Source organism: Triplophysa rosa, linkage group LG17, assembly GCF_024868665.1.
Source record: "Triplophysa rosa linkage group LG17, Trosa_1v2, whole genome shotgun sequence".
Taxonomy (NCBI): Eukaryota; Metazoa; Chordata; class Actinopteri; order Cypriniformes; family Nemacheilidae; genus Triplophysa; species Triplophysa rosa.
The window spans coordinates 12,129,084-12,146,680 of NC_079906.1; the positions used below are offsets into that span (position 1 = coordinate 12,129,084).

The 17,597-nt window shown below is 40.7% G+C and overlaps 1 protein-coding gene across 3 annotated transcripts in view; it reads right to left on the minus strand.

Moving 5' to 3' along the window:
- ccser1 (coiled-coil serine-rich protein 1) overlaps nucleotides 1-17,597 on the minus strand; it is an 89,773-nt gene that overhangs the window by 23,895 nt on the left and 48,281 nt on the right. For 2 of the 3 annotated variants that reach the window (XM_057356715.1, XM_057356716.1), the window contains exons 8-9: nucleotides 14,565-14,648; nucleotides 12,520-12,597 (exon numbers count right to left, since the gene is read on the minus strand). In XM_057356715.1, coding sequence (XP_057212698.1) covers nucleotides 12,520-12,597; nucleotides 14,565-14,648 — 162 coding nt within the window. Of the gene's footprint in view, nucleotides 1-993; nucleotides 1,030-12,519; nucleotides 12,598-14,564; nucleotides 14,649-17,597 lie in introns of all 3 variants that reach the window. The other variant, XM_057356718.1, reaches the window with a different exon arrangement.

Below are 17,597 nucleotides of genomic sequence, written 5' to 3' on the forward strand. Positions count from 1 at the left end.
AAACGGACAAACTGCTCTACAGAGCGTATTCATAAATACGTTATCTCCTTTGGCAAAGAAGCGAAAACATGACGACAAATCGCTTTTAAAATCTGCTTGGCTCAAAAATCTGGCCATTTTGGTCGCAGACATCAATCAGACAACACAAATTCAACACAACTTTCCATCCAGTGCCGCTTCATACCTCCCCGAAATATGACTGTCAGAGGATTTGTGCCGCACATCACAGAGCACAATATCCCATTAGCTCAATAATTCGATCCCAGCAACAGAACGTTCACATTATCTCCGACTAGCGTTAAAAGCTAAAACCACACATTACCAAAATAAAAAGCAAATAGAGCAAGCAGCAAGGTCTGACTTTTTCCCGCACCCACTACAAGCTGCAGATATAGCAGAAATAAATATAGGTGTTATTTGCAGCTTATTGACATTTTTTCAGAAAGAGCGTCGGAGGCTCGCTCCATAAATATGTATATGCGAGCGAGTCTTCCTTCATTTCACCCGTGTCCCCCACAAATCTTGGTTTTAAATGACTTTCTGGCATCCCCTTCACATTTGATGTTTTTCAGTCCGTCTTGTTTTACAGCAGTCCTCGACGTCGTGCTAACAACGCACCTTCTGATTTGAATTTATCGGGAGCATCTATAAAGAGAGAGCCTGCTTCACAGTACCAACAGGAGCCTTCCGAAAAACTTTTCCGAATACGCTGCGAAAGATTTTGGCCGTGTGGATTTGAGTAAAGCGAGCAATCAACAGATCCCCAGCAGAGACGATTAGGATAGAGCTGATAAGATTAGCACGCAACAATCAACGTAATTTCATATACGGCTCCACAGCAATTAAGACATTTGCGTGTGATTATTTGTTGATGCAATTTAAAAGCTCTGCGGTTTCCCGTAATGAGCCAAGGTGAGGATTGGTGAAGAAAAGCAGCCTTCCTTTGATTAGAGACAGAGCTGCTTGACTCAGAGAGAGAGAGAGATACCCTACCTGCGTCGTGCTGCCTGCGCGGGCTGCTTCTGTTTACTGCACCCATGGGAAGAAAAGGGGAGAGGGGGGAACAAAACAACACAGAGACAGATGAACATGGTGTGTACAAATGACAGAAAAGAAAAAAAACAGTGAAATAGAGAGAAAATCAAAAAGGTCTACGTGACAACAAAAACAATGGCTTGTGGCAGTTTGAAGATGACGTGCATTAGTGCTTATGCATGTATAAACAGAAGATGAAAACGTTGTTTGGATAAAACTAGACTGTGAAGGCAGGGAGCAAAAGGCTGTATTGGATATAATTCCGTCTCTTGTTGCATTTCTCACTACATTTCATTTAAACACTAAACAAAATGTCAGGTGCAACAGGTCAACTAAAACAGGTCCATGCAATTTGCAACAACTGTGCGCTATTTCACGATAAGGTATCTGCCAAACTAAAAAGGTATTGTTTTTTAAATTAAATTATGATAACGCCCAATGACAAAGTGTTTTTAAGAAGGCTCCGACTGCACTAATCTACGCTTAACAAAGCCAAATGCAATTGACCAATTTTCACAGACCTAATAACATGCTACAAAGAGCAAATTGCATTTAAATATATATTAGAAAATGAAGAGCGAGAGACTGAGATATAAATATTTAATTCCTACGTTTGCTCATCCTGTTTTCTAGATTGTTTTACAGGTTAATAAAACAGTAATGAGCGAAGCCTGGTAACGTGTTTGGTGAAGAAACGGGCTTTGAGTCTGACAGGAAGATGGAAAGGCTTGGAAGTAAGACGTGAGATGCTAGTGAAGACCGTGGGTGGGTGACTATGTCACAATGTGGTGTGGATGGAAAGAGACGAGCTCAAGGAAATATTAAAGCAAAGAAAACGGCAAAAATGGCTCGAACGTAATTAAAAATACACTAAAGCAATACGGGTCCGTCAATTATTACCTATGAAATCCAGATGAAGACATTTTGAACCCTGCTAGGGAAGTAAATTAATATATTCATTGAATTCTGAAGGCTATGTAGGGCTGGCAAGGCCCGTCCTGCAGCATCACAATGTCCTTCCTCGACGAATAAAGCAGCCAAACTCAACTTATGTGCGGCGTATAAACGATCCACCAGATCCTCAAATCAGCACACAAATAAGAGGCTGCATCATATTTACCACTGCTGTGGGCTGCGCAAAACAGAGATCTCATAAATATTCCAAAGGAGAGTTGTGCAAAAATCTAATTTGTTTCCTGGGCAGCCCGTGCTGAGGAATGTGACTTTTCATCCTGACATCACACAAATCACAGGCAATCTGAAGAGCGACTATTATCAAAATAAACGTGCGTTTCTGATTCCCATTATCGCCGAATGTCACCGTTTATATAATTATTTATGAATCTCTTTATTGTGGCGCAACGTTCCTGCCTCTCACGGCCATCTGTCCACAGTGAGGTATTGCTTGTGCGTTCTATTGGAGCGGCCCTGAAGGGGGCCGAATAGGCTGGACCAGCTCTCACCTTCTGTTAATGGTGGAGAACACCCTGCGGGCAGTCTCCAGTCGGACCCGTCCACAGGGACTCAGACCTTCTGTCGGGGCGTAAGATCACAGTTTTTACCTTGACAAAGTTATCATGGTCATGTTTATACAGGATAGTGGAGCGAGAAAAGGTATTTTAAGAGAAGCTTTAAAAAGACAGGAAGGAGAGAGAAGGTGGCCTCCTTTCCTCAGCGGACAGGAAGCTAATGACAAAGTATTTGAGAATGAGAAACATTTCAGAATCATACTTAAAGGGAAAGGTCACCCAAAAATAAAAAATCTGTCATCATTTACTCACGCTCGAGTTGTTCCAAATCTGTATAAATTTCTTTGTTCTGATGAACACAGAAAGATATTTGAAAGCATGCTTGAACTAACCAGTTCTTGGCCACAATTGACTAGAAAAATGACAATGAAAAGTGCCCCAGAACTTTCCTACATTCTTCAAAATATCTTCTTTTATGTTCAACAGATCAAAGAAATTTATGAAGCACTTTTTCCTACTATGGTAGTCAATGGTGGCCAAGAACTGTTTGGTTACAAACTTTCTTCCAAATATCTTTCTCTGTGTTCATCAGAACAAAGAAATGTATACAGATTTGGAGTGAGTAAATGAAGACTTTTCATTTTTAGGTGAACTTTAAACGGCGTACCACCTAAGTCTGAAGGAGGTACAAGGTTCAACCGTCAAATCGCATGCAAAGGATTGTGGGTAATCATCATAGTGTATATTTAGTCACAGGAACCGCTGGCAGTCAATGAATGTTTATCACCTCTTCTTTCTCACTAGGTTTTCATGCCTTGTAATTTTCGTCACTAATAAAATTATTCAGTGCTGTAATTTTGCTCTAGAATTCAGACATAGTCTCGCAAGCCAGACTTTTGACTATCAGCGTAATAAGGCTGACTAAGTCTGGCGCATGTTCTAGTTTATTCTCTGTGGAAGGTCATTTAAATTATGGCAGAGCATTCTGTTCTGCCAATAACACAGAAAAAAATAGCGGCATTCGTGTGATGACTTCGTGGTCAGATGAAATTAGAATATTTCAGCGACCCAACCACTTGCATTTGTTGCAAAACTCCTTTATAACAACCCAATATTATAAACAGACTCATTTTAACAACATTTCAAAAAGACAGTGAACACATGACATTAAATGGAAGAACAGTCTATGACCTGCATTAGACTCAGTAAATTGTCTAAGCATACTGTCTTGTGACAAAAATCTTCTTTTGGGTTTGTCTAACGTTGACACAAAATTTGATTGGACTGCTTGAGCTTAATTTTGAGCTTAAAACAGTAAGATTTATATCCTCGTACCTCTATACACCGCCTGACAGAGCAGTATTTCTAATGTTCGCACACTCCCACTGTGTTTTAGAGCTTTAACCATTTCCTGCTGGTGAATGTTCTAACGCCAAAGCAGCACCCACACACTCTCACTCCACCTGACGCTTCTTCAAAAGAAAGTCCAGATGGAGGGCCCTTGTAACAACCGGCCTCATGTGTTTTCTCTATTACCCACATTATCACGTCTTAAATCGTATTTGTGTTAAACCTAATCCAGCCTCTTATTTGGCTGTCTTTCAGCAACTCGCTCACCGCCCTCGCGCTTCTTCTCATCTTCACATAATCCCACTGTCACTACGATACAGGTCTTCTCTTTTCTGCCTTCCATACCTCACCTGTACTTCCTGCCAGAAAGTCAGAATTTTTCTGTAAAAATGTCAATATTGTTTTATTTAGGTTTCCTCCTGTAGCAAAAGTTGTACTCGCATAATTTTGGAAGTGATTAAGCATTGTAACCAATCACAGACTGATGTCTGCTATACACATAAATGCAACAACAATGAATCAGAGGAGCTTAAATATCTACCGAAGTGCCTTGAAACGTGCGGCTTTGTTCAATCATTGACAATTTCCACTATACTGGAAGTTATGGTGGGACTTATTCTGTGGCTCCTCCCCCTGGCCACAGAATGATGACATAACCATTAACCGGTTTTGAATCTTCCAAATGCAAATTTGACTTGGATCATAATAGTCTAAAGATAACCATAAAGGGATAGTTAACCCAAAAATAACAATTTTCTAATTACAAATTCATCCTCACCCGATTCAAAATATGCAAATGACTTTTCAGTGAAATACAAATGAACATATTTTGAGAAAGATCTTAATAGTTTCTGCCAATCCAATTGAAATATGGAAATTGGGCAAAATGTTTAATGGTTCTAAATATTGTTCAAAATATCTTCTTTTCTCTTCTTAAGAAAAAAGAAAGACACATTTGGATAGACATAAGAGTGAGTAAATGACAATAAATGTTACATTTTTGGGTGAACTATCACATTAAGGCAAAATATTTCAAGTATATAGTAGTAAAAAATTACAAACCTAAGTCTATAAGCCACAACAATGACTAGTGCAGTGGTTTAAAACATATATGAGTCATTTATGTTTCACGCTAGTTTGGCATACACAAATTGTGAAATTAATTGCGAATACAAGATCAAAGAAAAAATTGCAATTGATTGAATATGATGATATCTTAATTACACTGAATGAGAACCAGTAGACAGAGTGATGTGGGTGTTCTGACCACCCGACTACATCCTGGCATCTGTCCAGCTCACTTATCTCAATCTTATCCCGCATGTAACGGCACAGAGCAGCACTTAATTATGAACCGAGCCACACTTCAAATGCTCTCTCACCATCACAGGCTCGTGAACTCCCCGGGGTGTTTATCATGGAGAGGACGACTATACGCAAAGCTATGAAGCATCAGTCTAGACACAATTCATTACAGTATATATCACGCAATGCTGTTTGGGCTAACAAAAGGCATGTCGGACACCAGTAGTCCATGTTTGCTGGTGTTCATAAATAAAACAAAATAAAGAGTTTTGGCAAAAACATAAAAGGCCCCACTGCTAAGAGAGAGTGTTCTGCTGATTAAACGCTAACGCCAGAACAAAAGAATGAATCTCATTCCACGGCCTGCAGATATCACACAGCCTGCATTCTCTGGAACAGTGTCAGTATCATCCCAGGTGCTCCTCTTCCAGTTAACAAATAGGTCAATATTGCCAAGCAACACAGTACAGATACTCTCTTTCAGCACAATGTTTTTTCACTTTGTAAAGCATTACGGCAGACGCAATTGTACACATCAATATAAACACACAAATAGGATCAAAGCGTCAGAGTCTCTCTGCTTCTCTGCAGAAAGCTTCTCCACCTGAGTAAACAGAGCTTTCATCTTCCCATTCCGGTCGCCCCGGGTGTACGAAATGCTGGGTTACCGCTCTTTTACCGTATACGCGGATTACATCGCTACGCACGCAGTCCACGTTCGAGCGGCTCTATGTGCTTCCTCAAACTTCCTTACAAGCTTTGGGGATTAATAAGTTATGGATTCAGAACAGGCAGACACACAATACCACACCTCGGCTGCAGGTTAGATAAAAAGAGTTGGCTGAGGCTGGATATGAGTAATACATGATGGACAGTTAGAGAGCTCCAAGTAAAAACACAAAAGAGATAATTTGCAAAACAAGTGTCTGGGCCGCAGATGGTATTTCGAAGCAATCTTCGAGTGCCATTTGTGAGTGCGGCCATCGAAACAGGATGGCTGGTGTACTTCCAAGTTCAGAGTCTCCAGCAGCGCACAGTGATAACCTGTGCAGAATATCTGATGGAGAAGGAACTGAGATAAACAGACAAAAAAATAAGAACAGGCAAGCAACAAGTAGAGAAGAAGGTACCGTCATCACAAAATACACTCATAAAGGTGGATCTTGAACTGTCCTGCATTTTGTGATTTATAATACTTATTACACGACTGCATTCCAAATAAATCAATAAAGAAATAGAGGGATATTAAATATTGATTCAAGTTTAAATTACTACCTTCCTTTTACTTAAAAAAAACTATTTATGGCCCGATCTGTGAAAGCCCAGGTAATCATTTTTTTAGGATGTACTGTTTTCTACATAAATCGTATATACATCATATAAATGAAGAGTTTGGTTCCTAAATGAGATAACTCCGTTTTAAAAAAAAAATCAAAAATCATGTTTTTTTATTGTGCAATCCAATTAATATCAATCAAACTGCAGTTTATTTGTTTTGATTTAAGCCATAATAACAAAAATATACAGCTAACTAACAATAAAAACATGATAACATGATAACACAAAAATTTTAAAACAGTTATCTCATTTTGGAACCAAACTCTTCAAAATAAGCAGATGTAGTGTCAATAAATATTCAGTAATTTCAGTATCTATCAAAAATTAAAATGTAAGTACTGTTTCTCAAAATCATCATATAATCTATAACTTAATATGCAATAAATACACATTTTAATATCTATGTGTGCTTTTACATGCACATTAATAAGCTTAATAAGCTGATAACGTGTAAGGACAGGTAAACGCATGAGCGGGCGATCACACAGAACGTGCTTGTTCTGTTTGAAAACGCAGCGCACTGCACTGCCTTTTTTGTTCACTTTTTGAAAAGAGCAGCGTGCTGCGTTTTTTTTATGTTGCTATGCAACCACAAAATCAGTTGTCCTGTCAGTCAAGGATTATAGCGCGAGCACTCTAGTTGCTGTTAACTGTCATATTAGCAGAAACTAAAACAGGTACAAGCGAAAGGCGCTTGCTCTGACCTTGCCCAGTTAACCTGCGTCAGCCAGCACAAGCTTCTCCTTCATCATTGCACTCTCCAGACGTTTCAAGCAACTGTAAAGTTCCGTCACCACAACGGAAGCCCCGCCTCTCCTTTCTTTCGATTGGACAATGGGAAAAAAGGCGCATGACGTCAACCGCTTTTCTGCACAGAGTTGATTTTTTTCAACTTCAGGCGCTCTGACGCAATTGTACACATCAATATAAACACACAAAAAAACAGCTTTCACGTGTTTACATGCATTTTAATAAACTGGCTACGCAGTTAACCGCGTTTACATGGGAGACTTGTCAGGTTTCTCGCGTGCAGTGACGCTTCATCGATGTCTAGTAATAAAAAATGAAGCGGGAAATCTGTCAGAAGCTGACTTCTAACACCATTTCTAATGTCACAAAGGATTTAAAAACAAAATGAAAATCTGGTAATAAACAGCAAACCAAATATCCCCTGCCAACAGAAAACAATTCAAAAGGGGAGCGTCTAACAGCAAAAAACACATTCTGTCTGATCGGCACCTAAAAGTCCGCCCTCGAATAATGCAGTTGATGTAGAAACGGCAAAATGAAAAACTATTAGTGCATTTCCGGGTACTGCAGACATGAGAAGAGATATAAAAATACAGCTTCTGACAGATTTCCCGCTTCATTTTTTATTACTAGACATCGATAAAGCGTCACTGCACGCGAGAAACCTGACAAGTCTCAATTTTCCATGTAAACGCGGTTAACTGCGTATAGCCGGTTTATTAAAATGCATGTAAACACGTGAAAACTGGTTTCCTTTATAAGCTTTTGATAGATATCTGTTTATTTTGTGCATGTAAACGCACTCTATGACTACTTTGATGCTCAATCATCACTGTCAGACTGAAACCTTGTACCTTTTTTCATAAATCATTACTATTGGTCACCCTTCATGTTTGTCTGTGGGTTTTGCAATTATGTAACTATTAAACAATTAAAAAGAGCTTGTTGACTTTTACAACACAGTGTTTTTACATGCAGTGCTTTCTTCGTGTCTTGTAAAAAAGCAGTTTTTGGAGATACAAGCTTTCAGTCTGAAAGCAACGGTATAGCCTGGATTTTTCCGAGAGGATCACATTTATTTAGTCTTTTGCAATCAGAATTGCATGTCTATAATGGCAAATATAACTTATTTCAAACCAAAGCAAATTCCAATAAGACATACAAGCAACATTAAGGTTGTATTTTTCCAGGTAAACTATAATCTACAGTAAGCAGTCATTATACATTAATATCTGAATATGCAGTGAATGACCAATCAGATAGAAGTACGTCAAAGAGCCGTGTAATAATCCAATAAATGAGAAAAATAAAAGTCAAGTGGCAGGCATTGGCACAAGTTTGTGTCAGGAACAGTTTGTGGGTTAAGAATCAACAGGGCCAAAGGAGAGAGAGTGAAGGTAAGAGAGTAGATAACCCAATATATGGTTGACAGAACATCATGTCATGCACTGGTGGAAACATCTCAGAACACACAGCGAGTGAACTCACATGGCCTCCTGCAAGAGGAACCTGCAGAAGCGTTGAATCGAGAATGGCCCTGAAAGCAAAGCATATGTCTTGAAAGCAGTTTGCAGACAACCACGCAACACGTAAACAAGAGCAACAGTCAACCTGGCCAGCGAGGCAGACCTCGCTCTCTCTGAGGTTGTGTACACATCATTAATTCACCTCACCTGCTTACAGTGTCTCATTAATGCATTGGTCCAAGTTTATCTGTTTATCTAATGCCTCTGTAGGTCACTAAATCCACTAAAGATGTTTTAGAATGCTGCCAAAATCAGTAAAAGTAAAACTAGATGGGTCAAGGTAAAACCATGAAGGGTGACTTCACTATTCAGAAGCTCAATGGCCTCGGGCCATTTCCGCCCAGGAGTGATCACACAGAGCTTGAGAAATGCAAGATAATAGCAAGCATGTATTTGAATGGCCTTTACAAAAATGAGGGTGCAAGGTGAACCATGTAGAGCACTGCATCCAATTGTGAACAAGAAGCATGAAATGTTTAGATATCTTAATGCATTTGACCTAATAGGTCAAGCGGTTTGCACACCATTTCTAATGTCAAAAAGGATTTAAAAACAAAATGAAAATCTGGTAATAAACAGCAAACCAAATATCTAACTTCGTTATAAAAGTTACCAGAACAGGAAGCTATTACCGCCCAGCAGGCGTGTCATTCTATGAGGTTCTGTGCTCACACTTTGACCCATGCAGAGAGAAAAGCATGCCGGTTTGAGCAATGAAGTTGAGAGTTTAGCGTAACAGGTCCCCCGCACAAGCGATCAGATGGGCCCCGGCATGACTCTGTGAAACACGGTGGACCCCTAATGTGCAAACGAATCGAAATAAATAAATAAGCAAAATGAAATAAATTGGAAACAATAAAGAGATTGATGGTAAAGTTTCATTTTCTTGCAAAACGGGCTTGAAATGCATCTAATCAAGGCTGGAAAGCAGAACAGTGGGAGATGTCCAGTAAACTCCATTAACAGGTGTCCTCCAGCTATATAAAGTCGACCACTGATCAATCTCCCTCACTGGTATGAATCCAACCATTTTGGGCAAGTATCAGAAAAAAAGGACTTATTCTGGCTGGAAGGGGGTTCCATTTGGCTAAATATTCGAGCATTTTAATAAGAACTGTCACTTGTATAAAAAAGATTTATGACTAAGGGAAATAACGCAAAAAAACAGAAGCTAATCCATAAAACTTCATATCTCAGCTGCGGAAGGGAGGGATGCCAGAGCAAATGAGCTCTTAAGTGCTTTTTCATTTAAATAGCTGAGCGGCGGTATGGAGGGCAGAGCTTAATATTAACTGGCTTAGGCCGGCATAATAAAGCAGTGTAAACAGACATAACAGCAGAGAGAGACATCTCACGGGAGACGAAAGACCTTTCAGCAGCTTTTGAGGTGACCATCACATCAGACGGGGAAAATTCAAGTCTTGAAAGGCAGAAATCAAATTTATTGAAAAATAATGTGAAAACGGTACGGAGATAACCTGTTCATTATTAAATTGAACTTTAGTTAGTAACCTTACCATAAACGATCAATATACTGTTTGGCTGCTGTCCTTCTGAAACCTTGCAATCTCCGTATTTCTTGATTTTTATTTTTTGGTCAGAAATCATTATTATTAGTCATGCTTTAGGTTTGTGACTGGGTTTTGCAAATATCTAAGCAATAAAAAGTATTAAAAAAGTGCACTTTCTAATCATTTGAAAAGTACAATGTTGACTGTGTACAAGTACAATGTTTTTCATTTCCGCGAACTTGTACATACGAGGTTTCAGAAAGACAGCGACAATACAATAACTTTACATGAAATCTAACTGTTTGGTGTGCACAATGTACTCTTAAAATGAATTTCCACCATCCACACTCACCAGTTTTTACCGTATGTATTTACAGTCTATATTATGAAAACATTGCTCAGCAAATAAGAGTTATCCATAACAGCACAGCGCTCCACTGGAGCATTACACATCATTCTGCCATACTATGCATCATTCCTTCTGCTCTCGGACAGATGAGCAGGTTGGCCCCTGTCCATCTCGGCGTGCCTCCTTGTCCTGACAGGAGCCCCTCCGCACGACCTCGCTCCTTCCCGCTGCGCATCAGGACAGCAGAGACAGAGTGGACTTTGAGAAGTCTTTGCGGGAGAGACAGCGACTGCGTATCACTGTCCGACGCTTCCGAAAGAGGCCATTCGGGCCCCCTGGTGCACTATGACTCAACAGCGGGCACCAGAAGCCTCTCTTCCTCTCGCTTTCAGCTAATTAGCTCAGCTGGTGAGAGAAGCAGGGTGCTCCAGAAAAAAAGACGAAAGAGAAAGAACAAGAGTTAAAAAAAGGAAACGGATGACCTCCTCCAGTTGAAGCAGCCTTAGAAATAGATGACCCACTTGTAGACACACTTTTGGATATTTGCGCGGCCTCAATGCGGTAACCCATATAGCGGGCGTAGCCTACGTGGGGCAGGGTGGAAATGCAGAACTCATCTCTTGCCGAGCTGGTGCCTAAGGGTCTCGTGCTTGCTCACGTGTGCTCGTCCAACGTCGGTACATCTGAGGCAGACAGGAAGAAGGTCCACCCACGCGACCATTTCCACATGGGGTCTTTTTTGGGACCGCAGAAGAAAAAAAGCCAGCTCGCTGCAACAACGCCGCTTATCTAATGCGTCGGCTACATAATAAGCACTCTTTCTAATATTTCAGCTTTTTAGAGCACTTTTCATCAACAGCATGCGATGCCGGGGTCTGATGGAGTGGCGGAGCATTAGCGCCACGATAGTCACAGAATGGATTGCCGAGCAATACGAAAAAGCCATCCGGATTCACATCACATACGCATATTAGCTGGAATACAAAGCGCAAGTCTGAAGAGATGTTAAATGCCAGGGGGGAAAATGGACCGTGTCGCTGCAGTGGTCCAACTGAAAGCCATTTGGCTGTAAAGGGACTGAAAGAATACTGATGTGGCCGCTGTCAGGTCCCCTCAACTCCAGGGTCATAATTTATGACAGAAATCTCAAAAGAGAATCTACCATCTCAACCATCAGCGACAAATTCAATTTATTAAAGCGATGATAAGCTCATCACAAACACCGCAAACGCTGAGAAACAAACGCACACACGCTTGGAGATATACAAGAATACTGATGCATCTCTCAACAGCTTTTGTCCAAACCATCAAATGTTATTTAGTGTTTTTATAAGCAAGTGTCTCGAAAGGAAAACACATTAACAGAGAGGACAGTTTATATGCTGGGTTTTGTAAAATGTGATGCTTTTGCATTAATCTCTGTTAATGAGTCATTTAAAGTTTGATGCACTTAAATGAGCACAGCTTGCTGACTCACTGCAATAAGGCATCATCGACATTTGTTGTGCGAGAACTTTTAAGAGGTGCCTATGGGAACTAGAAAACATCTACCTTTTGTCCAAAATTAAGAACTAAAACAAATAACAAAGAGTGTTGAAATTATTGGGCAGGGGGTGATAAAAGTGTGGGCTGATATTAAATGATGCCAAAAAGAACTGCAGACAACCTGATATGGATAAGTGTGTGTGTAACATTTGACGCCACAATCTCCATTGTTATGGTTCATCCAAAAACCCAGAATTAACTTTAGGTGCCCTTTATTAAAAGGCAGTGAAATAAAAAAGACAGATGTACGATCGGTATTCAATTAGAAAAAACAGATCCAGCTCAATGACCTCAGAACATTAGCAGCGTCGTCAGGAGCTTGTGTTTTAATGGGAACTCACCTCTGAGACTAAAAGATCTGTCTGAGTGGTTTTGTCAGCTTTTTGGCAAAGAGATTTCTGAGGAGCACGGACACTTTCCTGTGGAAATAAAAGACAATTACGTGTAAGACACTGAATTACATGTTATTAAAACTAAAAAACATGTTTTGTTGGTCTGAGCTCCTTGCTTGTGTGTTTGCTGGCCAGGCTTGGAGACCGGTTTAAACCAGCTGAGGGCCTTTTTTTCAGCAGGGTAGAGCTGTTACACTGTTATGTTTTTTCCGTTATATCAAAGCCGAATAACTAAATCAAAACATTTCGGGTAACATTCATATCAGCTATATCATCAGAAAACATTGAGCCTTGACTCTGAATATCAAACAGCCTTAATCCCCCTCTCGAACACGGCGGAACGACAGACTAATAAAAATAAGAAATATGGTGCGGCAAAATTTAGGGCAGCCATACTTCATTAATGACATCCAATAAAGACAGTAAAAATGGACAAAGACGAACCTGGCCAGCAGGCTGCCAGCTTCACCGGTGAGTATTATTTTATGACTTTTTGCCGTGATTTATTAAGCTATTGTGGCCGCAGATTTTTCTACCCCTAAAAATAGAGCACGAGGTCTCCTGGGCGGCCGAATCTCTAATGCAGTGATGTCAATGGCCAAACATTCTAGCGTCGTCGGCCGGATGTCACGTTACACATACAGTACGTTTAAACATATGTCCAATAATGAGCTCATTAAACTGAGAGTATGCCGCCTTCACAGGGGAAACAACCGCTGGAGCCCTCTGGCAAAAACTCACATCACACATGGAGTTTGAAAGGCTGGGTTCTTTTATAGCAGAGCAACAGCGGCGAGCACTGTGGAATTTACCAACAAGCTCACAGAAAAAGAAGTGTGACCTTCAGAGAGTGCCGAACACATTTTCTGAATTTAGAAGAGAGGATAGATAACAACAACATCAGTGCAGACTTCTACATTCTGAGCGAGAGGAAAATCTTTTCACTGAAAATCTATAACACGGACTGTAGGTCTGGATCATTTAAACTAGCGATTTATCGTCATGGGTGAAATGATAAAGACATGCGACATAGAAGTGACCTGAGGTCGTTCGTTTTCTGAGAGTTGGCGGTTTCCTCCGTTACGTGCAACAGCGTTGCAAGCTTTACTGACCAATAGGAGCGCAGATAGCAATCCGCCACCCAATACAATTGGATACAGCAGTCAATTACAAAACGCTTTTTGAGCTCAGTGTTTAAAGGCCCCTTGCAAAACTTCTCTCGTACAATCAGAAGATAACAGTGCTAAATAAAACATACACATCATAAATAAAAGTCAGGCACTATCTGAAGCATTATGAGCTCTGTGCTTTGTTTGTCCTTTTGCTTTTACAACCTCTTTAGTGCCCTCTACCGTTTTTATTTGTCCTACCCCCTCCTCGGCACTTATCACACCATCCCATCCCTTTCTTCAATAATGCTGGTCTATAAATCTGAGATGGACCTGTCATATTTCTCCTTCACTTGTCTCTCGCCTTGCTGCTAGAACTGGGAACGTTATGCGTCTCGCAGTGCATGTAAAGCATGCGATGAGCTGTTTACGGCACAGCGAGCGAGTCCATCAAATATAATCTCAGTTTAGAGGGAACTGCTGAGTGGCCCCTCCATAACTTCTCACATAATGTGAGACTTGGGAGAGGGAAGGTGCGTGAAACCAACAGGATGGCACAGGCACGGTTTAGCCAAAGACAAAAATGGTGTCTTTATTTACTCGTACTCAATTTGTTCCAAATCTGTAAGCTATTTTTTACATTGTATGGAAAAATATCTTAGTATTTTAATGAGCGGCACAAAGCAAAATAGAATAAGGTTCTATTTCAAATTTCAGGTCACAGTTCAAAAAGATCATTTTTAAATGAAAATAGAGGAATGTAACCTGTTTTTTGCTTATAAGAATTTCAGAAGGCTGTTTATTACCTCAAAAAACAAAGAGCTTCTCTGTTTATGAAATCTGAATGTTTGTTGTGCTTAGTTTCTAAAAATTCTGAATCCTCACCAGCTCTGCCTGTAGTCGGTGAATGAGTTCGTCTTTTTCCTTCAACTGTTGTTGCAGGAACAGGTTCTCTTCTCTCCCAGGATCCTAAACACAAAGCACACACAAATACATTTTTTTTCTAAAAAGTCAATCGGAGTTATTCAAGCCATCGCCCCCGGTTTGAATCTGCAGCCTTTTGTGTGGGTGTAGAAGCGCAGCGGCTGAGAGGTGGAGGTGTGCTTTTTGTGCTGTGGTTTCAATCTCATCCATAAACTTCACCTGAACTAGCAGGCACTTTCCCACGACCTTGTGTTGTCGGCATCCATTATGTGAGGCTGGGGGAAGGGAGGCACACGCTGCAGCTTCAAGGGCAGTAAAGGAGGACCGAGAGGCCCGGGAGCAGAAAACGGCCATGACGAACAACCCAAAAGAACCGACGCCACCAGAAAACGAGACCTTTTTCATAAAACCCGTGTTTGGAGATGAGGCAGCATTGGGAAAGAAGATGGACACGACACTGGAGTTAGAGATCAGAAGAGGATTACGAGCTTCAATGTCACATACTTTGAAATGTTCAAAGCTCCATGCCTTTGGTTTGGATACGCTATAAACATCTCAAGGGAGCCGTTGTCAATCTTCGACATTTCACTGCTAATTTCTGCCTGGAGATGGCAACATAAATAATGCGACTAAACTTTGCACCTACATATAACATCCCATTTTACGCAGCCCTGTTTGTATGTTTTCCCATTCACGTCAAATCGCAGATAAGATTTAAATTTTCATCGCAAAGGTCACGTCCTCAGAAACTCGTGCAGCAGACAGGCTTGATGTAACCTCCCTCCAAATCCCTGCCTGTGGGGAATATTGAAATTATTTCTTAATTATAGAGGTTTAACATGAGCCACTTTATCTGTGCAGTGCCATGAAGGACCTCTAGAGAGGGGTTCGGTCACACTTGTGTGCACATGCGCTCGCACAGATACGCAAGACACAGGACAGAGAGCTGTGCCTTTACCCCGTGCTGTAGAGCTGCATATGAGGGGCATCTCCATCTGTCTGTCCTAGATTAAATACTTCAGGCAAAGAAAGGACAAAGAACCTTAAAGACAATCTTCTGGTATCACAAAGGCCTCATCCTAGAAGGGATGTAGAGTCTTTCTGTTTTTCAGTCTCTTGTTTTATATAGAGAGTATCTTCTTGCATATTGCTGGAATATTCACAATGATTTTAATCAATTGAGAAAAAGGTACTGTGCTTTTTTATATTTTAACTACTGTAATAACTGCAATTTACTTTAAGGGATAGTTCAATTAAAAATAACTATTCTATTTATTTTTTCTAGTGAACACAAAAAAGATATTTTGAGAAATGTCTTAGTGGTTTTGTGTTCATACAATGGAAGTCAATGGGATCCGATCAGAGGTTGCACTAGACTTTTTATTGTCTGTCATTTTGATGGACAGGCTCGTAAAAAATCCGTCATAATCTATTATTACCCGTCACTATGGTGCAAGGTGTTGTTACGTGCTAATTAGCATGTTCATGACATCATCACGCTGAACTTTCGTTTACTCTCTGAACTTACTATATTTTAATACAACTGAATGCCCAATAAAGTTGTTGTTTATATTCATTCATATATTTAATGTTTCTGTTGACAGACATAAAATAATAATTCTAGACAAATGTTTATGTTCATATGTCCAGTTAGTAACGATGACAGATGCCTGTAACAGGTGTTTTGTACCAACTCACAAGCTGCGGTTTGGTCATGAATGTGCTGCTTCTGCCGCTCACCGAACAGAGAAGACGCCAAAAGAGACTTTTTTCCACTCACTGAAAGCTAATGTTTATCCAAAAAGATGCTAGTCGCTTTTCTGAGGGAAAAAACTCTGTAAAGACGCATCACTGCGCACCTGTGTGTCTATGCGTGCATGCGACACGGGGGCTGAGTGACAGATGCATCTGCACGGCAATTCTCCGCTGACCGCACGCGCGTTTTCCAAGCGAGAGCAGGCATTTGTAAGTAAGCTAATGAATGGGAAACTTCAGGGCAGGGGATGTAGCCTACCTCCTGCCGCTCACAGTCATGTTCAGTTCATTCACGATCACCTTCTGATGAAAGGAAATGATAGAACGGGGGCATTACAAACTGACCTTATTGTAATCCGTCAAAATGACAGACGGCCTTCAGATATTTCCGTCACTGGTAAAAAAAATCTGTCAATGGCGGAAAATTTTCGGTTAACGCGACCTCTGGATCCAATGTCCTTTGGTCACCGACATTCTTCAAAATATCTCATTTTGTGTTATGCAGAAGAAAGAAAGTCACACAGGTTTGAAATAACATGAAGGTAAGTAAATGATGACAGAATTTTCATTTTGGGTGAACTTTCCCTTTAAATGTCTTTCATCAGTTGGACATGAACTAGGGCATCAGAGGAGTCATCATGACTGATGTGTACCTATTCCTGTAAAGGGTGATTTGGGATGTTACATATTTAAAACAGCACACCCTTTGGATGGGGGGGGTTGAAATTCACACTTAACAGGGCGTTATTAATACAAATTACCCCATTTTTCCCGAGTGAAGTACGACCGGCTTCTCCATCCCTCCGACCTGTGCTATGCTGTTGCCGCAGGAGAACGCTTTCCACAGGCTCTAATTATTAAGAAGGTGGGGATAACAAATGTTTGGTGAGAGAAGTTTTCGATTAAAAGTAGGACGAGAAGTGACACGGTTTCGTCTCAGGTGGATTCTGGGGCTTTATTTTTAAAATCTGGAATTTTTGTCTTTTTTTCCCCTGGAATGAATCAGGACAAGTCCCACCCCTCCGCTGTCAGCTGAACACAATGTCAGAATGCATAGGCTCCTATTCTGAGCCTCTCTCTTTCCCGCTGCGTGGCGCTAGGATGCGGATGAGCCGGTACGTCACGTGATTCACCACCGCAACCGTCGCTCTGTTAGTGCTCCATGTAGGTCAGTAAGGAGGACAGAGAAAGACGCAGACCTCGTTTTTACTTCGCTCAACTCAACCAGATTTTTGAGCC